Below are 22,855 nucleotides of genomic sequence, written 5' to 3'. Positions count from 1 at the left end.
CACATCATGATCTTTTCCTGAACTTAACCAAGTAGTTTTGGTGCCTCAAAACCAACCAAACTGTGATCGTGACACAAAGTGTCCCTACCAGCCCACATGTCTGGGAACCATGTGTAATGATAACCGCCTAGCCAATAGTCTGTTAACAGTCGAAACCAGGTGATTAGTAGGTATGTCCCTCTAAACTTGGATTCTTCCTTTCATAACAAAAAATGGATCTTCCTGCCTGCTCTGCTCCTTTCTGTCCTTAATTTCTGTCTATATGAAGGGTAGGAATACAGTTGATGTTTTTTTTGTTTTTTTTGTTGGTGGGTCCACCAGTGGCTTTCATGTTCCTATCTGCCTCGTCTTCTGTCAGGGGAAATACTGCAGCTCAAATGGACTAGATGGAGATGATATGCTATTATTGGAGTCATTTCACGTCAATAACTGCAACATGACTTATTAAAGTCGCTAATGAAGCTCTTTGACCTGATTCTGGATTCGATTTAACTGCGAGGGGATTTGGAAGAAGAGAGAGAGAGAGAGAGAGAGAGAGAGAGAGAGAGACACAGAGACATGGATGGGGTGAAACGACTGGAGAGACAGAAGGATGGAGAGAGAGAGAGAGAGAGAGTTGGTGTCAGTGCTTTAGTCTGCAGGGAACAGCATGTTTCTGCTCATTAAAGGCAGAATGATATGCCGACTGGCAGCAAACATACACACACACACACACACACACACACACACACACACACACACACACACACACACACACACACACACATATATGCGCACATGCTCGCTGTAATTTGCCTTGGCAGATGAGACGCTGATCTGACACTGAAAGCAGTCCGATGACAGCGCGTAGGCAGTGGAGTGCAGAAGTGAATACACACACACACACACACACACACACACACACACACACACACACACACACACACACACACACACACACACACACACACACACACACACACACACACACACACACACACACACAGTCAGGACAGCTCATGCAGGCTGGCAGTACTTGAGTTTATGTGATCACGGTGACGTTTCCAGCTCTCTTAAGCAGAGCAGTTTGCCAGTGTGTGTGGGTGGGTGTGGGTGTGGGTGTGTGTGTGGGGGGGAAGGTTTTTTTTTTTTTTTTTTTTTTTTTTAATGTATTTAATGCCTTGAAACAGTGAGAACAGCCCATTTCCGTGTGTGTGTGTGTGTGTGTGTGTGTGTGTGTGTGTGTGTGTGTGTGTGTGTACTCTCACTGCCAGCAGGACAGGTTCTTCCAGTTCTATTTATAGCCTCAAGGAAGTAGGCTTGTTCTTACAAGAACATGCAGACACACACACACACACACACACACACACACACACACACACACACACACACACACACACACACACACACACACACACACACACACACACACACACACACACCACTCCTCCCAGGTGTCTGTCACGCAAGGCTGGGGTGAAAAACGTTCATCTTTCATGCACCGCTTTATCCCCAGGATGTGTGTTTCTGTGTGTCTGTGTGTGTGTGTGTGTGTGTGTGTGTGTGTGTGTGTGTGTGTGTGTGTGTGTGTGTGTGCGTGCGCGTGTGCATGTGCGAGAGAAACATACACACATAAAAAGAGGTGTCTGCAACAGCACACCTGAGGGGGGCGTGGCTACCTGATATGGGAGGTTTGAGAGGCAGGAAGTAGGATCGCTTTGTCTGAGGAACTGCAGGTCTGAAAGGAGAGCTACAGCTGAGGTAGGCTTGTGTGAGGGAGCGATAAAGAAGGGAAGTATTTGTAGCAGAGCTTTTTTCTTTAAAGTCGTAGAAGAAGAGAAACATGGGAAGAAAAGAATCTAAATAGCCACCGGAAAAGAGCCAAAGTGGAGAGTGCAACTTCCTCTACACCTCCTGAACCCGTCTTGTGGCAGCACTGCCTGCTCTCAGATACTGTTAAGATCGATTTTGCAATATTCTCAAAGGCGGCCGGTTAGCTATTAAGAGAAGTGAGAGCATCAGCGGGCGCCAATGCCGGGGTTGTGTCAGCCCAGTGGGTGCTGCTTCGCACCCCTGTTGTTTGGAGAAGGACAGGGGGACGGCGACCAGCTCAGCCATGAGGACCATCTGGAGTCAAGTCACATTGAAAAGTCACCGGAGAAGCGGCCGGTGGAAGAGGTCAGTGAGACACAGAACATCTAAATGACACCACGAGGGACAGAAACATCAAGTCCACAGTTTAATGATTGCTTGCCGCTTTCATGCTGCAGGTGACCTGGTTAGTTGGAGGTGGTGTTTATAGATTATTATAGACATCTCTGCTGTGTGTGTGTGTGTGTGTGTGTGTGTGTGTGTGTGTGTGTGTGTGTGTGTGTGTGTGTGTGTGTGTGTGTGTGTGTGTGTTCAGTGGTTTTGTTGGTGTAAAGTCAGTTTCTGACTCATAAAGTCGGTCAGGCGCTCTCTGAATTTTCAATTTCTTTGCCGCTAGAGAATTCTGGTGGTTAAAAGTACAAACTTTTTACATGTTTTACCATTTTTTTTTACCATTTAAGTTTGGTGATATTCTCTATATTTGTTCTTGTCAAAAAAAAAAAAAAAAAAAAAATCCCATGAAAAAGATCAAAACCAAGAATTTGTTAGTCCAACTCTCAACTCAATTCCTTATCTCTGTCTGTGGCCCTCAGCTTCAAGCACATTGCTTCAGGTATTACTGGTTCCGTAGTTTCTCTTTAAGACAACAGTGCAGCTTCATCTAGGGATGCACATAATACTTCTTCTGTAGTTGGATCAACTAATTATATGTTTAGGTCTTTTCACAGGCTTTTTTGTTTTCTGCCTTGATCTTGAAAGGACTCAAATACATGAAAGACAGATCAAAGTCATTTCTTTGTCAGTATTTGTGCCATTTTGCCGGTGAAATGATAAATCTGTTTACTGAAAATGTTATTGACAGATTAGCTCAAAATTCATATAATGGTTCCTCTCAGGTGGTAATCGTTCCTGGTTTATTGAAGTAAATGACAGCTTACATTGTTTTTTGAAACAAATGGTTATTACCTTTTAATGTTTATGCCCTTTTAAATGACTTATATTTCACAGTTTATGACGCACAAATGTTTTATTTACCCGGCTCGTCAGGGCTGTAGTAGTCAAAGATCTTCTTTTTTTTTTTTTTTTTTGTGATGCGGAGTCGCGCTTCCAAATCACTGAGACTCGCCTTCATCACAGCAAACAAACTACATTAAAACACCGAGATATATATTGTATATCGCCACTCAGCCAAAATATATCGGGATATGAGCTTTGGTCCATATCGCCCAGTCCCACGTACACGGTATCGTATTGTATATTGTATCGTACATGGTATCGTACACGGTATCGTACATGGTATGGTATCGTACATGGTATGGTATCGTACATGGTATCGTACACGGTATCGTACATGGTATGGTATCGTACATGGTATCGTACATGGTATCGTATATTGTATCGTACATGGTATCGTACACGGTATCGTACACGGCATCGTACATGGTATGGTATCGTACATGGTATCGTACATGGTATCGTACATGGTACCACACATGGTATGGTATCGTACATGGTATCGTACACGGTATCACACATGGTATGGTATCGTACATGGTATCGTACACGGTATCGTATCATGGTATCATACATGGTATGGTATTGTATTTGACTTCTTATCGTACATGGTTTTGTACATTGTGCCATACACAGTATCGTGCATTCTATACCACCGCATCGTATTGTGTATTGTATCGTATATCGTATCATACCGTAGCTTTGCAGCGTTTCCATACAGTAACTCACCAGCAGGACATACAACCCCCGACAATAGCTGTGACTGAGTATTTACGGGTTCAGTCTGTTCAGTCGACTGTCTTTGATTTAAAGTAGCAGAATAGTGAGTCCTTTACACGGCTCGCTTCAGTCAAGCACAGTGCAGCAAGTCCTGCTTTTTCTCTGCCAGCGAACTTGGTAAACGTCCACACGCCGGTCAAGTCACTCAGGTCGCTCCGCTGTCTGAGAAATCAAAATTGATCGAGTGTTTACAGTCTGAACGCTGAAGGTCAATCCTTCAAGCAGGACTGGCAAACATATTTGTGTGTGTGCGTGTGTGTGCGTACGTGCGTGTGTGGACACAAAGAAAGAAGAAAATGAGGGAGGATTTAAGGGTTGAATCAGCGTGATTTGTGTGGGGGTGTCCTTCGGAGCTCTGCGTGACTGCGTGTGCATTTTGCAGATGAGTAACTTTACGTGTTAATGTGTTTTTTGCGCACTTATCCACTTCACCGCTCTTCTGTCCGCCTGTGCGCGCGCGCTCGCACACATCAGGTCTACTGGGGCTGATTGTTGTGATGTGATTAGTCGTGCTCTAATGATTACACTGATCTGTCTGCCAACCTCTCTCAGCTGCAGCGGAGGAGAGAAACAGTGCAGTGCGACCGCAGGCCGGCGCGGACACTCACCCTGCATACTGCATTTGTGTTGTGTTCACGCGTGTCCCGTTTTGCGCTGCTGATACGCCGCCGCGCACAGTACTCAATTTAACGCACGCCGATATCATAAATTAATCTGTGGTGGGGGGGATGGGGGGGGGGGCTTTACGCGCTCAGCAACGTATGACACCATCTATTATTAGGCGCTGGTTTCGACCCCCGGATTCAGTAAGAGGGTCTTATTCAATCAGGCAAGCTGACTAATGCAACATTAGCTGTTCCAGAAAGCGCCGGGGGGGGTGGCGTTTATGAGAAGGTCACGCGTGTTGAAGCCGCACTTCCAACGTGCATAATGGCATTACTATTACGAGTTAAGGTTGTCTGGTTTATTTTTTGCATCGCAGTGATTCCCCCCCCCTTTACGTGGTGAAGCTTTCACTCTGAAGCCGGATTGTGCGGAATAGAAGGTTTTATCGCTCACAAAACTATTCAATTTAATTCCACAGCTCAAAGTGATGCCATTACGCATCATATCCTTCTTCTCGATTATTATGAGGTTCAGCTTTTGTTGAACTTGTTTCAGCGATGTGTTGGTACAGTGGTTATTTTGGAGGCTGCGGTATGAGGTGCTCTGGATTTGTATTGTGCTCTTCTGAGAGACATTTCTAATATCTAGTCTACTGTAACTGATATGAATGGAGTGGACAGAAATTTCAGAAACACCTGTATAAAAGAAAAAGTAAACATTATACCTAAAATGATATCACAGTATTTCAGGGCATTTCTGCGATAACAATAGGTCAAATGACAATATGACAAAACACTGATAAATATTTTATTGTTAATTTCAAGAACAAGCAATTGCAACAAGGTCGATTTGACATTTTTATTTGTCAAAATGAACAGTTTGTCTTTTGGGTTTTTTTTTTGTACATGTTATTCTTCAACCAAACCACTGCTAACAATTTACCGTTTTCATCTAGGAATTATGGGAATATTATTGTGAACGATATACTAGGCGCAGCCTTAATTATAACCTTCATAAAAGTTGCATCAATTGCAGGGTGGCTGTTTTAGATTGCAGCAGTTTTAGCGAAGGTGTACCTAATAAACTTGGCAACTGGGCTGTAACTGCATTGGTGCGAATGCAAACATATATTTATAATTTGAAGATTTGAGGTGGGGTGTAACTTTCAGGTTGAGCTTCAATAGCATTTCATCCGATCTGAATGTGCAACCACAGATAAGGCTGATTGGTGGAATAGGGTTGTTGCACCTTGCTTCTTGGAAGTGTCAGGTGGTTCAGTCCGAAGAGACCTTTACTCCCTTCTTGTTTGTGGTTTGTTTTCTTCTTCCGTCTCGGGTCCTCGGGGGAGCTTGCTTCTCTTTCATGTTGACCCTCTGGAGCAATTCCTGTTTGTTCTGTATTACTGGTTTCTCTTCCTCACCGGCGTCGCCGCAGCTCTTTTTCTTCTCCCCATCTCCTCTCGCTAATGATCCATACCGTCAGCCCAATCTATCATTGTTCCCGCCATCAATCCTTTTCCCGTCCTCTCCGTCAGTTCCTCCTTCTCTTTCTCTTCAACATGGTGACAATAGGAGATTTTCCTGTCCCTCGGGTTATTCAGGCACATTTATTCAACGAAACACACATGCATTCTGGAAGCACAGTGTGCCATTACAAGGCGGGACATGTCACCGTCGCACGTGTACAGAAAGACACACACACACACACACACACGGCAAGAGAGAAATGAGATTGTGACAGAGCGACGAATTGGACTCATCACTGCTTCGGCGGTGCCTCTGCGTTGTCTCCCTCTGTTCAGACAGCCAAGGCCATTACTGCAAAGACAGACGTGCAAAAAATACATAAATAAGTGTCAGAAACGCACGAGCTGAAGTGAAAGATGAAACGAGAGTGACAAGGAGGTAAAACACACAAAATGCAGCTGGAAGACAAACAAAGGGAAAGAGACGGAAAACAGGTGCCGAAATCTAAAAGAAGTTCAAGTTAAGATCCTGCAAAAGACAGACGGAAGACGTGGGAAACCTTCCTCTGTCTGGCGATTCATTCTGTTCTTGACGTAAACTGCTGAAGAAGACGCGCGAGCTACTTGCGAGATACAGTTAGCCAAGTAACTGTGCAAGATAAGTGTAACGCACAAGATGTCGGGAACACATTTAACATCTTTTTTTTTTTTTTTTTTTTTTTTACAAGTTCCTGTAGTGATACCAAAGCAAAAGGTTTTAATAATAATTTTAGCTCGCTTCAAGATAAACATTTTTTTTAAAAATCTTTTTGTCATGTAGCCTGACAAACAAACCCTAAAGGGCTCAATCTATAAATAATCTAGCATAAAACAAACAAACTGCCCTTAAAACATGACCTCTTTGGCAAAGGTAATTTAAAAAACAACTTTCACTTTCCTTCTTTCACATTCAAAAGCTCACACACACACACACACACACACACACACACACACACACACACACACACACACACACACACACACACACACACACACACACTCTTATCTTATGTCGTCAGCTTGTGGCATGTCGGTAGTTGTCATGCAGCTCCTGTCTGAGCCTCGAATTCTCCCTCGGGGATCCAGATTTCTGGACCGCACTCCGATCTGGAGACCCCGCCAAGCTAACTGCTGAGCCGACTGCTCGCAGACAAACCTGTTTAGTAGTTTACACAAGAAAATAAGCAACAACATACCTGCGTTATAGAAAAGCCCCGGGTAGTTACTCATCATTGTCTTTTGGCTTCTGGTTTTTATTGTCGAGCCGCAGTCAAGCAGTGTGCTGCTTATTTGGAGTTAGCGTGAAAACAATATCCTTAAGCGAGCGAGTTTGCAAATATCTGCGTTCCACATCAAGGAAAACCGCTCTTTAATGTGAATGATGCAGGGATTTCAGCCTAATGTTCTGCTTCATTTCATGTAAAACAAACCAGAAAGCCACACAGAATCAGATTAGAATATCATTCGCCTGTCGTTGATTGACAGAAAATATGCACCCAGTTAGTTCCTTTAAAACCAAGTTGCAACTTAATCGTAATCTCACTGTGAAACCTTCTTCCGCTTATTTATCTCCGCAAAGTGTCCTCAAACAGTGAAGATCACCTTAGATACACGTCTGGCCGTCGTTGCCCTCGGGCTTTAGTGGCAGCGCTGGTTTTGCAAGCTTTATTTGTCACAGTTGACGTGAAGAATCCCACAACTGTGATGAAGAGACGCCGAGCCGGAATCCTGTTTTTTCTCATCGCAGGACGGGCGTTTGTCCGGAAGGCCTTTTTACGACAAACTGTATGATTCTCAGTCGTATTTAATCATTTTGAAACACATTTCCAGGTGTTACAAAATTATATATATATATAAAAAAAAAAAATCTAGGTGTTACTTTTTTTGCTTCACGGTGTTTTCGTTGCAGATATTTGAATTAAAAAAAACATCACGTAGTAGGTTTTTTTTTGCAAGATGTATTGGATGTTGCTGCACAAAGAAATTCCCAGTGAATCACTTCCAGTTTTATCATATTAAATGTATGAATACGTCTGGTATAGCTGTAATGTATGCGGGCGATACACGTAGGCACATCATTATTATCTCTAAGGGAAAAGTCCTGGGGTTGTCATGGAGGCCGATGTAATGAAAGTTGCCGCGGCGATTCCTGCAGGAATGCTGCTGCATTAGGTGCGGGTGTTGGGGGGAGCCGTCGGTAACGTGATGAAAGTTTTAAGATGCTATCTGTGTGCACGTCCGCGTCTTATCACGTGGAATGAGGATCTCCATGGCGACCCTCGACGTTCTATCGCAAATGGATTCCCCATGGTGCAGTCTGTCCTCTCAGGGCATGTTCTCATAAACCGAGAGGGAGACAATGAGTGCGCGATAAGCGAGCGGGCACGCACGGGGATGAAGGACAATAACAGCCAACCGCAATAGAGTCGCTGGCGAGTTTCAGCAGAGCAAGTTCACGTTATCAGATGAAATCACGCACCGCGTTTAGTCACGGACGGCCGCGCCTCCCGCACGGCGCGTCGCCCCATTAGTCTCGCTGCTGAATGAGCTCACAGCCACATTTGACTCATTTCCTTATTTGTGTGTGTGTGTGTGTGTGTGTGTGTGTGTGTGTGTGTGTGTGTGTGTGTGTGTGTGTGTGTGTGTGTGTGTGTGTGTGTGTGTGTGCTACTTTTGGAAACACGAGGGCAAAAATATCTCTCGCTGACTCGCCCACATCCGAGCAGAAAACTTCTTGAAGTCACTGGAAGGCATTTGAAAAAAGCACCAAAACGCTGTTGGAGGGCTTTAACTCGATGCTTCTGTGATTATCTTGACAGTTTCAGTCAACACCTCTCCATACGTGCAGCTCTCTCTCTCTCTCTCTCTCCCTCCCCCTCCCTCTCCCCGTCTCCGTGTTTGACAAAAGCAAGCCATCCAAGTGACACTATCCAAACTCATCTCCTTCTGTTTAGGCGTGAACTCCAAGAGGAGGAGCTGTCACATTAGTGATTCAAAGGATCTGGATGCACTAACGGCTTGTTTTATCTCCCCCCCCCCCCCTCTCTCTCTCTCTTTGTCTTCTTCTCTGTCTCCCTGTAGAAAAGTGTGAAGGAGGGAATCCTGCTGAAGCAGACGAGCTCCTTTCAGAGATGGAAGAGGAGGTACTTCAAACTCAGAGGGAGGACCCTCTACTATGCCAAAGACTGCAAGGTACAGAGATGTGTGAAACTTACAGTCTGCGGCGGCTTCAATGAGCAATTCAAGTGCAATTCAGTGAGCTGTGAAACCACAAGTTGCAGTAAACAGATTATTACCGGAGCGTTTGAATAAACTATGTTGGGAATGGGTTTTATGTCATAGGGAGATGTTAGAAAAAGTGTGATGAAGTGTAACTAGATAATGTACAAAGCTGATGGTTACAGTGTTTCTCCCCCCCTTCCTCCATCAGTCCCTGATCTTTGATGAAGTGGACCTATCAGATGCCAGCGTGGCTGAGACCAGCACCAAGAACATCAACAACAGCTTCACAGTGAGCAGAAGACGAGCCTCCAAAATGCATTTCTAAAGTGTACATTTTTGCTTTATTTTCAAGGAGCAAATAATGACAACGTATTTTAAAAATATTTTTAGCTTAAAATACTGGAGTTATCAGTTATTTGGGCAGCCGAGAATTGGGAAAAATCCCCAATTTTGGGAATGTCCAATCTCACAATCAAGACAACATGGCAGTCTCGCAGAGCTGCTAGCATGGCCGTAGACTTTAGTTTTTGCGTCATCCCAATCACGTGATGTAATACTGAAGTATGGAAAAATGAAGTACAAAGATTTGACCGTGGTTCTGATAACTCAAGACTCCCGTTCCATTTTGTCTTCCTCAGGTGATCACTCCGTTTCGGAAACTGATGCTTTGCGCCGAGAGCAGGAAGGAGATGGAGGACTGGATCACGGCTCTCAAATCCGTCCAGAAATGGGAAACCTACGAGGTCGGTGTTCCTCATCTGTCCATCCGTCTCTCTTGTTGGGTTTTAGCGTCGTCATTCATTTTGTCGGCCGACATCAGAGTCAACGGCCCCAAATTTATTACCACTTGGTAAAAGCCAGTCACAAGTGTGTAACTTGAGGAGGAAACTGCTCCCCGACACGTCTCGGTCTCTTCGTTTATTCTCGTAGCTCCTCGTCATTTCAGCTTTTTGGCAACAGATTGATGACGCTCATGAAACCGGAGCGTCTGCTTTAATAGGCTATAAAGACAGTTGAACAATGTGAGCCGCTCTGCGAGCTGAGCTTGTATTCTCTCAGGTTTTAGACATTCATTACTGCTTCGCCTTTTGCAATAGCACATTCGGGGTCTTTAGTTCTTTTCACTGCATTAATCCCGAGTTATTCCCAGGTCGTGATAGTGAAGGTTCAGACTTCAGCTGCAGTTCATGACATGGATCTGCAAATTAATTCTTATTTCATACTTCAGCACTTTAGTTTAAAAAAAAAAAAAAAAATTCTACAGCGAGCTCGGTTCGCCCGCACTTCACTGTCTGCACGCATCGTTACGTAAACGTCTTGCATGTCCACATCCTGAGGCCACGGGGGTTCAATGTTTACCTCTCCTTGCATTCACGCACAGCTGTTGAAATTCAGCGCGACGTGACAAGTCGCCGTCCCTTTCTGCCAAAAAACGGTGTCCTTCCCACCTGCTCCGACGATCGTTCCGCCTTTGTAAGCGTGGCGCTGACATCGGCGTCCTCTCCCCTCCCGTGTTCCTCCTTTCTCCAGGCCAGTCAGTTCAACATGGAGCATTTCTCCGGGATGCACAACTGGTACGCCTGCTCACACGCCAGACCGACCTTCTGCAACGTCTGCAGAGAGGCGCTGCCAGGCGTCACCTCCCACGGCCTGTCCTGCGAAGGTACGTGGACTCTCTCTCACACACACACACACACACACACACACACACACACACACACACACACACACACACACACACACACACACACACACACACACACACACACACACACACACACGTGTATTGGCAGAGAAATTTCCTTTAAATTTGAGTGGGTTTTTCTTCTTTTTTTTTCTTTTTTCTTTTTTAACACATGCGAGAGGATATTTTTCTTTCCTCTTGACACACCCGTGAAAGTAAAGCAGGTTTATTGCACCTGACTGCAAGGTGGGCCAAGTTTAATCACAGGTTTGACGCACGACGGACATGAACAGCTGTGTAAAAGCATTTTCCACACCTTTCTCATTGCAGCTGTAAAAAAAAAGCTCAACACACAATTACAGTTGTTGTTTTTTAAGGCGGCCTCCGATTATTGAGAATTGAATCTCATCAGCGAACACTGATTTGTCACATCAGTTTATTTCTTTTTCTGTCCGGTTTATCCTGAAGAAAAACAAAAATGTCAGAGATATTTAAGCGGCCTCATTTGGTGACGAACCAGAAATTTACATATAAGATGATAAACTGTGAATAATGAATTCAATCCTTGTTCAATACTTCATTTTTATAAAAAAAAAAAAAAAAAAAAATATGGTCCAGATACAGATGAAACAGGGACATTTGTGCTGGTTAGTGATGTTTAGGAATTTTACTGTTATGCATAAAAAAAGGCACCAATAAATTTTACAGATGATAAAAACCAGCTCAACAGATAACAGTGTTAAACCAGTGTTGCTGTAAGAGTATATTTAATCACAGACATATTGTCCGTCTGTAAGTTTACATCTTTTCCAAGGAACATTGAGCCATATTAAAGTTTGAAGGATGACATCATAAAGTGTAATGACAGCTAAACTGCTTAAACTTTCCCAACATGATATTTATCTCTCCGTCCTCTGCAGTTTGTAAGTTCAAGGCTCACAAGCGCTGCGCTGTTCGCTCCACCAACAACTGCAAGTGGACCACGCTGGCCTCCATAGGAAACGACATCATCGAGGACGAGGAAGGGGTGAGCGATGAAGCCGTAGACGTCCACATGAGTCTGGTTTGTCGTCTCCTGCTGACTCACTGTTGGGTAACACTGTCAGTCAATTCGCGCAGTCAGTCAGTTTTAAACTGGAATTAGGAGGGCAAGTGATGAGAAATCGCTGAGATGAAAACGAGCTGAGGGTAAAAAAGGATTCCAAGAATTCAATTATGTCATGTTTTTCCATAGATTTTTTTTTTTTTTTTTTTTCATGCGATGAATAATAATTTTTTCCTGGCTTTCATAGCTTTTGTTTCGATGTCTTTTTATGCTACTCGACGACTCTGCCATCTATTTGCATACATTCATATAAAAAATGTTAAAGAAGTAAAGTTCAGTCCATCGCAACCCACGTCTGACGTTCCCGCCGTTTTCCCCCCGTTTTTTCCCCCCAGGTTTCCATGTCCCACCAGTGGCTGGAGGGCAACCTGCCCGTCAGCGCCAAATGTGTGGTGTGCGACAAGAACTGTGGCAGCGTGCGGCGGCTGCAGGACTGGCGCTGCCTGTGGTGCAAAGACATCGTGAGTGGGATTGATTTTTAGACCCTGTCCTGTCAGAAACTGTCGTGTCAGATCATTGTTACTATTTATTTAGGACTGGGCTGCCGGTCCGGAAGTTATTTTCAGTTTAGGGGTTTTTGTATGAATTTGAAAGAGTCGACGCGGGTCCGTTGATCCAGTGGAGGTCCACGCTGGTTATTTTTCTGGCAGGAGGAGAAACACGTGTCAACTGGGAGCTACAATTTTTAATTCCCCAAATTTGGATCCAAACTTCCAGCACTTTGTTCCTGGAAAAGTATACACGAATCATAAGTTTGAGAGGCCTCCGGAGAGCACATGAAAAACTTAATTAATTCCTTATTGAGATTAAGTTGCCTTCTATTTTGTTTGTGTGCCCTCGGGACGTGTTGATTTATGCGCAGGAAACTGTGATTCTCGGTATCAGATGTTCTCCTTTAAACTTTTCGTGCTCTCAACTCCCCTCCTTCGCCCCTCGAAAGACTCGAGGTGTGAAACGGTGCGCTGGAATCATCAAGAGTAATGGAACGGCACTTTCAGATGACAGCAGAGGTCCCTGGGGGGGGCGGGAGGTTGGGGGGAGGGCAGGAACAGGAGGGCAGGTTTAGAAATGAGAAGTGAAACGGAGGCTGATGAATTCCTGTCTGCTCCGGGGTCGCTGAAACCGACCCGACGCTCTGACGCCCTCCAGAGAGATGAGAAGGATTTTCCGCCGCACGGATATTAACAGTATTTAATCTTGTAAGGTAATCAGTGTGAGGAACATTTAGGACAATAACACTGACTGCAGTTTTACTTCACAGCTCAGGGCAGCATAATTTACGATTTTGCTAATTTTCCCATTTATTTAGATTAAAAGCTGCATGCTGTCGTGTTTTTTTTGTTTTTCTTCATTTTAACAATAAAATGAATTGTGTAAAGTTCAAGTTATTGTAAATCAAACAGAGTCATCACCCAACTCTGCATTTCTTTTCATCTCTGTGGGGCATTGTAGAATCTTTCAGCTCCTTGTTTTGGTTTTACAGACAGAAACTTTATAGTTCTGATTCAAACTCTCATTAGCATCATTTTCAAATAAAGCAGACTGCTGTATTCATTTCAAATGAAAAACCCTCCAGCATTTCTTGACAAGGCTTTTATTGTGACACATTTGCTAGAACACTTCAGATGATGAATCCATGACAATCGTTGAAAATAGTAGAAATATATTGTTGACTTTTTTAAGTTAAAGCCATGCAAATAGACATTATTGTCGATTTGAATGTAAACTTGCCACCATAGAAACGGTGGTTACACAACTTTGGTAAACAAATAAATAAAAAAAAAGCCACAACTTAACAGTGACCAAATAACAAACCAAAGCATGACGACAGAAAGAAGTAAGAAAACGTTCAAAATATTTGTTTTATACTGCTGAGAAGTGAAGTCTGGCATTTCCATAGTGTGTTTTCATCTCCACAATAAACCAATAATGGAATGAAGTAGTCAAGCAGAAAAGTTAAGTCGTGTTGTCCTTAAACTCAAACACAGTTACAGAGATGGAACTTTTGCTCTTTTCTTCTGTTACACTGGTCAAAAAGCCGCATTGTTTTTAAGTGCTTAGGTCAAATGGACACACTTAATGCAAAGTGTTATCCTCTGTACACGGACGTACAGACACACGCACAAATGAATCAGAGTGGCATTTGTAAAGGTTACAGAACTGGCATTTGGTGGGTTTCAGAGGGATGTAATGACCTTCTTCTGCTTCTACCGAAATATAGAATTACTATGGAGACCACTGACTGTGTGTGTGTGTGTGTGTGTGTGTGTGTGTGTGTGTGTGTGTGTGTGTGTGTGTGTGTGTGTGTGTGTGTGTGCGTGTGCGTGCGTGTGCGTGCGTGTGTGTGTGTGCGTGCGTGTGTGTGTGTGTGTGTGCGTGCGCGTGCGTGTGCGCGCCCACTTGCAGGTCCATAGCAGCTGTAAAGAACAAATGGGGAAGGTGTGTCCCTTGGGTCAATGTCGAGTGTCGATCATCCCTCCCACTGCACTTAACAGCATCGACTCAGATGGTGAGACATGTCTCGCAGCCGCACGCATTTCATGTACAGGAACCCACCAGCTCCTTTCTTTGCAGTGCAGGATCAACCGTCGGGTCAAAGTGCAAGAATATCAGAGCTCAGCTCTAAAGGCACAGATCCCTCTGGATGCCAAGGGTGTGAAAATGCGCACCGACCTTTGGCTTTTTCTACCGACGCTAAGCGGCTTTCGATTCAAGTTGATTCCTTACATTTATGATGCAGAATAACATCATATTAAAATACAGGATTCAAACGTATGAACGCTTCGACCAATCTTTCTACCAACAAATTGAAGAAAAGCAGATTCCCCCCCCCCCAACATATGTCAAATTGTATGCACTCTTTTGTCTTCGACATGACTGTCATCAGGAATTTGCACTTTTGCACACGCTGGGTCCACATGGGGTCGTATTTATTGTGTACGCCAGGCGAGTCCGGATAAACGGCGCCCTCTGTGATATTCATGACATTGGAACAAAACAATTTCTTTAAGCCTCGAGTTCACGAGTTGTTTACGGACATATCAGAGGTCGTGGAAGTCCATGTTTTATTGGATGTTAAGATAATATATTGTAATTTTAGTCCTGTACAGTTACAGCCTACGTCTGAGGAAAATGTTGATCTTCCCAACGGCCTCTTCTTTTCCCCCTGTGCCTTTGCATTTCCTGCATGACGTTACCCCCCCCTTGTTAGTTTGCTAAATTGTTCGCCTCTTTGGCTTCTAGACGCCGTCCACGTCGCCTAGCAACCGCGTTTTTCTGACTTAACCATTTAAACGCCAATCATATGGTTCACACGACTTCGTTGTAACCACGAGTTCCATTTGAACGCAGCAACAGTCCCAGTTATGTAGCATTCAGGATCAGTCAAATACAGCTGTTTTCTCAATTTGAACTGCAAAATTTGAAGTTGAATCTGAGAGCTAAAATATTTTCGAGGCTAATTTTCAAACCGTCCGTTTCAGGCTTCTGGAAGGCCACGTCGGCGTCGTGCTCCAGCCCTCTCTTGGTCCTGGTCAACTCCAAAAGCGGGGACAACCAAGGGGTGAAGTTCCTCCGCAAGTTCAAGCAGCTTCTCAACCCGGCTCAAGTCTTCGACCTGATGAATGGCGGACCAGAGCTCGGGTACTCGGGAGCTTTTTTTTTTTTTTTTTTTTTTTTTTTTTTTTTTACCTGAATCATAGTTTGGAACATTGATTCTGTCAGCAGTTTTAAATGTTGGCAGCTGACTGAAAACAAAGTGAGATAATGACTTTGCTGGTGGGAGTTCACCACAAGCGGTTTAATGCAGCTACTGATGGTGTAATTTTGCCACCTTTTCTACCAGCTACCTCTAAACATTCTCTTCCTCCTCTTTCTCTCCTCGTCCTCCCGTCCCATTCTCTCCTCCCTCAAGCCTTCGCCTCTTCCAGAAGTTTGTGACGTTTCGCATTCTGGTGTGCGGAGGAGATGGCAGCGTGGGCTGGGTGCTCTCCGAGCTGGACAAACTCAACCTCCATAAACAGGTGAGAGCGAGGAGGAGGAGGAGGAGGAGGAGGGGGGAGGGGGCAGGATGATGTAACCAGGATGTGCAAGGTAACTGGAGAACGATGAAACAGAAATACTTCTCTGAACTAATCTGTTAATGTTGTGGTATTAACCAACATAAAAGAACGCCACGCAAGATGAACATGGTTTGTATTTTAAATTCAACTAAAAGACTGCGTTTGATCCAGTTTAACTTCAGGTCATGTCAAACTAAAAACATTAACCACTTAGCATGTAGCTTTTGCATATTAGCTCATTTCTGCAGTCCATAATGGCAGAATTTGAACTCATTTATGTCCTCTCGAAGGATTTAAGTGAATTTCTAATGCTTTTTTTGTGTTTGATCATTTTTTTCCTCTGATGCATTTTAAACATTACCTCAAGACAGGAGTTTTAATTTCTGGTCAAATAGGTTTATTTCTGGGCTGTGATTGGCTGAGAAGAGCACAGTTGTCATGTTAATATGAAAACCTGAAACATTTCATCCAGTTAATCCAGTTCATTATTCCGGCAGATATCTTTGCATGTTTGTGACTTTAGCCACTGAAACCTTTGACCTGGAGTACTCTTGTGTAACTGATTACCGCACTGATTTAAATAAGCTGCAGTGAGTTTGCTCATGTTTATATCATAATATGCTCTGTGAGACATATGACGTACAAGAATCAAAGATATAATCTCGGTGATCACAGGTTACTCTCAACATATTTATACTACATACAGCATGTTTGAAAAGACATCTCAGTCTTGTTTTGTTGGTTCTTGACGGAAAAAGTAGTGCCCGCTTTAAACTTCAGTGTCAGAATTAGTTGCAGCCACACTTTGCGATTAAAGTTTTGAGGGTCAAAATGGGAAATTGAAAATGGGATTCATCAGTTTGTTTGCTGATGCTGTGTTGATGTAATGGAAGTGTCTGGTTTCCCTGCGTCTCCGCAGTGCCAGCTCGGCGTGCTGCCTCTGGGAACCGGGAACGACCTGGCCCGCGTCCTGGGCTGGGGAGGCCTCTGCGATGACGACGCTCAGCTGCTGCAGATCCTGGAGAAGCTGGAGAGAGCCACCACCAAAATGCTGGACCGGTAAGACCCAGAGGGCAACGATGGGGCGGAGGATGAACGAGGAGGGACAAACGTGTTTGTTAGCGGCATTTCAACAGTTCCTCAGACTTGTGAGCGAAGTCTAGTTCGTGTGAACTGAGCACTAAAATGCTTTTAGCTATAAATGCAGGTGTTCAGTAAGTGAGTTTCGATCGGTCTGTTTTGTCCCAGTAACGGAGAAATAAACAAAGGAGTTAAGTAACAACCGATCTGGTTCAGCTCAGCTTTTATACTTCACTTTATTTGGTTGATTAAAGGGCAGTAGACCGGAGTGATCAAGAGCATTAAAGGGAATTGGATAAAAGCACTACAGGCGATTCATTTCTGATTATACCTCTGGGAAGGATTCATAATGTTAAAAGTAACTTTTAATGCCTTCGAGCTCAGCAGTGATCGGCGCGAAATGAAGCAGCTTTAGTGGATATTTGTCTGCTGATGATCGCCGGTTCACAAACGTGCAGCTGTGGAAACGTCTGTGTGCGGACAAACTTAAAATCAGTTTCACAGGATATTGAAGACATCACCCGTGGACGATGGTTTTGAATTCTTTTTTTTCTTTTTTTTTTTAATTGTCGTCAGGAATAGTGCTTGTTTAAACCTGTAAGTGATGGTGCGTTCATAAGCAACTGGGAAGTGGGAAACTTCCGACCATAGAGTGTATATAAGAGGATGTAGCTTCTGGTTTGAAAAATAAGGCAGATGCGAAAGTGCTAAGGCACCTGCAATACCACCGGTTGCCACTAGAGGTTGGGTCTAAAAATCCTCCGGCTCCATAGACTCGACTAGTCTCATAAAATTCTCAGTCAATGAAATTTCTCCACGAGTTATCTCGGTGTTGTTAGCTAAAGTCGCCCCTTCTTGTTAGTTTTCTGGCGGTCCATCTGGAAATAATCTCGTCATTAATTAGAAAATAAACCTCAAAAAGCTGTGTTTTTGGAGCCGTGTCAATTCAACAATTAGGTGTAAAATAGACCTCGTGTGTTTCATGCAGCGCAAAGTTTAGTGTCTTTCTTACATTAGATGTCAGACTTTGAACTATGAGGAACAGAGGTGAAGTAAGAACGGAGGTGGTTTCATAGTGACCTAGTAAACGTGTCATGCGTACTGGAATGTGAATCTGATGGAACGTGCTGCATATTGACTGCATATTTCAGGTGTGTAGAAAATGTGCGTGGAAAGGTGTGTCGAAAATGAAAATGCACATCATTGCCTTCCTCGTTCTGCAATTTTTTTTTTCCCGTCTATGGATGACAGATCAAGCAGGATAATAAAAGGCTGTGACTGCTTCAGGCAGGAATTTGAGGTGCATTTTGGCTAAAAGGGTTTTCTGTCAACATCTAAATTTCTTGGTCGTAAATTAAATTAAGAGTCGAGACTTGAAACAAGGCACAAAAAAAAGCTAAATAAAGACGCTTGTGCCAAATAAACTAAATGGGAAATAGGTTCAACAATAAACATAAATCATAAAGTTTCATTTAAATGAATAAAAACTAATAATTTGCAGCTATAGGAGAGAAAATGTCTTTCCTTTTTTCTGTGTATTTGTGTGCTGCTAATGTTAAATTGTCTCCTTTTCCTCAGCTGGAACTGCAGGTGAATTTTTGCTGATCTCTTATCGACCGTAAAATCACAGATAAAAACAAAAAAGAAAAAGGCTGCCTTCCTCCATCTGATAATGACTAATAACGTTTATTTTTTATCTGATGTATTTAGATGGAGCGTGATGACATACGAGGTGCCCACCTCCAATAAACACACTCCGACGGTGAAGGAGGACGACAGCCTCGATTCTCCTCTGCAGGTAAATGACGCTTCGCCGCTTTTCCAAAGACGGTTTCTATAAAAGTCTGACTTGCGTCTCCGAGAAATCATTTTGGAAAACATTCACCGAGAATCAATCGAGCCTGGCGGGTTGGAAGCCAAAGCAATCAGACCTAAACCACAGGGAGCGGTGGAGATATTGATGAAGGACACAGCTGTATTTGAATTCAAGCTGAGCGCTGCCTCTCAGCCACCATACTTATCGAAGATTATAGTTAAGCATGTTAAAATCATCATGATCTTTCTCTGTGTAATTCGCTTATTTTAGTGGTTACATTTTCAATTGATATCTTTCTTATTCCAGTTTTAGAACATTCTTTTGAGCTTTGGCCAACTTCGATAAGCAAAATTATTCTGTGCACATACAAAGATTTTAGAAGCTTGGAGATTTATGGGGGGGGGGCTGACTTTTTTTGATATAATAGAATATCATTTGATAGAATCTTTGGGCCTCCAGGGATTTTTTTTTTTTAACCATAATAATGAGGTTTTAAATTACTTTAATAACTTTACCGAATTGTTGCACAACATCAGACAGAATTAAAACAAATCCGATAGACTTAAAACAATGCAGCCAAGCAAATTAAGCATTAACATAAAATTCTAAGAAATTAAAAACAATGTTAATCCAAAACAACACACAAGGGAAATATATAAGTAATACCATAAAAAATAAAATTACCAATAATAGCACATAAAAACAGACTCCTTGCTTAATAAATCAAATGTATTTATATTAATCAAATATATCAAATGAATTCATCTTAATAATAAAAGGGGAAAAAAACAGGCTCCAGCAACAAAAAATAGTGCAGTTTTCTTAATTTTTTTCTAATCTCTGCTTATCTAAAAAAAAAAACTTGAAACTTTTACTATTTAAACCTCTAAAAGATACATTTAGAAGAAACAAGATTAAAGATAAACTGCTCACGTGTTGATGGCATGTGCAACATCTGACGGGAGGTTCCGGCTAGAAAGTACTTTATTTTAAAAGGCGTTGAAATGGTGAAAACCTCTGCTATAAAGAATAAAAGTACATTTTATTTTTATTCTATTTAGCTCTCACAGATTGTAAAGCCTATTATTTTCCACTAACAGCAACATGACTTCTGGTTTCTTTTATTCTATTGAAAAAAATGTGCTCAGAGTTTGTCTTGATTCAAATCTCTTCATCAAAAAACTGGTTCGAATCACATTAATCACATTACAGATGGTGTTTTTTTCTTGTGGAGGCACAGTTTTACGACTCAAAAAACATCAAATCCAGCTCATGCAGGTATCCCTTTTTTCTTTGATGATCCTGAAATCTCTCCCTGCCTCTGTTTCAGGTCCACATCACTCAGTATGCAGACTCCGTGGCCTCCCACCTCGCCAAGATCCTGGACTCGGACAAGCACACCGACGTCATTTCCTCTGCCAAGTACGTGCCACGAATGCCTTCAAACACAGGGACAAGAAAGAGAAAAGTAGAAAAGAGGAGGAGGGAGGGAGGCAGGGAGGGAGGGAGGGAAGGAGGGAAGGAGGGAAAGAGGGAGAGCAGATGAAAATAAACCAGGAGAGAGGAAGATGATAAAAGAAAGAGGCACATAAAGATGGGCGAAGGGAGTGTCTGATCATCACGTATTGATTTTTTTTTTTTTTCTTGCTTCGGTCTCATCCTAAGGACACACACACACACACACACACACACACACACACACACACACACACACACACACGGCTGTGAGTGAAAGAGACAGTCATCCTCGGTGCATTAGTACATTAGCGGCGCTCCTTCGGGAGCAGCGTCGCGGCCGTCGCAGGGCGCCCTTCCCGCACCCGCTCTGCATGGGTTTTCAACCTGATTGTAGTTCAGACCTGCTGCACATTTGTAAAACACCTCCAGGGACTCCGGGACACACGCGAAGCACATTTTCATGGAAGCACAACACCGATGCTGCTGGACAAAGAGAGAAAGAAAGAAAGAAACGAGTCATACACTAGAATTTTAAACAGGTTTCGATTAGCTGAGGGTCAAAAAAGAAACAACCGCCGCAGGAACAGAAAACAAATCAGGTGCATACAAAATAGATGCACTATCAGGATAATATGAATTGAACTGAATTAGTTCACCACTCTTCAGTTCTTCAATTACTGTCATGGAAAATACAAAGAGGCGTTTATGTAGCGTAACGCCGTGAGAGGGTCTAAGGCAGTCTAAGTGAGGCAGTGCAGTTAAAGTGAAAGAACAGGCAGAAAAAAGAAGGTTTCAAAACAAAAGCCCCGCTTTATTATCTTGCCAAAGACTCAACTTCAAACATCCCAGAGGAGAATAAGGTTTTATAAACTCAAAAATAATGATCACAATGAAATGTCCTTGCGTCTGATGTTTCCTCGTTAGACCTCCTTCCAAATCCTTTCTTCCCGGCTCTGGCTGATGTTCTGCAGGTTAGAAAACGTCCTGATTTCGGTTTTCAAATTCTTTTGAAGAAATGCGGCAGATAACAGGCGAGGGCAACAGACAAACACACTGTCAGACCCAGGAGGCGTCAAGTTAAACAAAAAGAAGCTCATCATAAGTGTGTTGTTGTTCCTGCGCCTCTCTGTGCTGTGAAATCCCTCAATAATGAACTCCAGTTCTGCTGTCGGACATAAATAAATCCAATAACTCAAGGAATCCAGGATTTTTAAAATGGTCCTCGTTGTATTAACTTCAAACAGTAATGAGAATCGGCAGTATGAGGACACAGATAAGGTTCGAAAACGTTAATCATTTTCATAAAATCTGCTGCCCACCCTTAAAAACATCTGAAGAAGCTTTCCTGCGGTGTTAATCATATTCATAGTCTTTTTTTAAGGTGTAACTTTGCAATTACTGCATCTGATGCGCTCGGTTTTTAGATGTTTTCAGGGGCGACGAACAATCCACCTGCAGCTGTTGGAGAAACCACGTACGACTGATTCATTCCCACTTCTGTCGTTTCCTCCCACGTCAACTTGAAGGGACATTTGCACGATTATTCGACGGCACAAAAAAAAAAGTGTACCATAGTTAAAACCACAAACTGGGATTTTAAAATTCAAAGTGGTCGTCTGCCTTTACCTTTTGCCTTTTAGAAGGAAAAAAAAAAAAAAGTTTTAGAAGGTGCAACGAAGCACCTGTAACGTCTAGATGTCTGATTTTGGAAATAAATTCATGAATCTGGACGGTGTAGTTGTTTATTCGTGATTCGACAGAATCCAATATTTGCTAAAAGCGCGAGGACTTTTGGGAGAAACCTCCCCGCTGAGTCACACAGCAGCGATGGAACAGCTGTGAGTAAATAGCGAAGTGTGTGGAGGCGATGGCGCTGACAGGCAGGTAGGCGGCCATGAAACGAGAGCGTGCGTGTGTGCTGTGTGTGTGTGTGTGTGTGTGTGTGTGTGCGTCCAACACGCCGCAGTGAATCACCAAATCTGAAACGTGCTAGTCGTATAATTTGTTTCATTCTGCCTGTTAATCACGTTAACCTTCACCCTCACCTCTCCCTCTCCCCTCCTTTCGCTTCATCCCTCCCCTCCCCCCCTCCCCCTCCTCCTCCTCCTCCTGCTCTTCGGTCAGGTTTCTGTGTGGGACGGTGAATGATTTCGTGGCGGAGGTGGGGAAGGCGTACGAGAGAGCCACGGAGAACAAGGAGGAGGCCGATGCCATGGCGAAGAAGGTAAACGCTTTTTGTGGTGCGCGATCGTTATGTAAGGGCTTGTGTAAGAGCAACTCGTGGGCGGCCGTGCGCGTGCGTGCAGAGTGTGAAGTATAGTTGAAGGTTCAGCGTTACCACTCCCTCCTTTAGTGTTCTGTGCCGGTGGCGCTCGGTGCTTTCCCATCTATCGGATCATTTCACTCTTCAGGAGAGTTTGAAAGAGACGCCGAAGCTTGGAAGGTCGAACAGGGG

The 22,855-nt window shown here is 43.4% G+C and overlaps 1 protein-coding gene across 1 annotated transcript in view; it reads left to right on the top strand.

The window, feature by feature from the left end:
- The window catches only part of LOC138626399 (diacylglycerol kinase delta), a 71,842-nt gene that overhangs the window by 37,159 nt on the left and 11,828 nt on the right, over nt 1-22,855 (top strand). Inside the window, exons 4-16 of the mRNA XM_069708017.1 lie at nt 9,056-9,166; nt 9,405-9,485; nt 9,835-9,939; nt 10,727-10,859; nt 11,801-11,907; nt 12,321-12,446; nt 14,392-14,494; nt 15,468-15,627; nt 15,899-16,007; nt 16,966-17,105; nt 18,837-18,924; nt 20,273-20,364; nt 22,525-22,624. Of these exons, the coding sequence (XP_069564118.1) occupies nt 9,056-9,166; nt 9,405-9,485; nt 9,835-9,939; nt 10,727-10,859; nt 11,801-11,907; nt 12,321-12,446; nt 14,392-14,494; nt 15,468-15,627; nt 15,899-16,007; nt 16,966-17,105; nt 18,837-18,924; nt 20,273-20,364; nt 22,525-22,624 (1,455 nt within the window). The remainder of the gene's footprint in view (nt 1-9,055; nt 9,167-9,404; nt 9,486-9,834; nt 9,940-10,726; nt 10,860-11,800; nt 11,908-12,320; nt 12,447-14,391; nt 14,495-15,467; nt 15,628-15,898; nt 16,008-16,965; nt 17,106-18,836; nt 18,925-20,272; nt 20,365-22,524; nt 22,625-22,855) is intronic.

Source organism: Brachyistius frenatus, unplaced genomic scaffold, assembly GCF_029030835.1.
Source record: "Brachyistius frenatus isolate BFR_SWC_R1_liver_20210118 unplaced genomic scaffold, ASM2903083v1 Contig_73, whole genome shotgun sequence".
In the NCBI taxonomy this organism is placed as follows: Eukaryota; Metazoa; Chordata; class Actinopteri; family Embiotocidae; genus Brachyistius; species Brachyistius frenatus.
The sequence above is the reverse complement of the archived record's forward strand: the minus strand, read 5'-3'. Positions and strand labels throughout refer to the sequence as shown.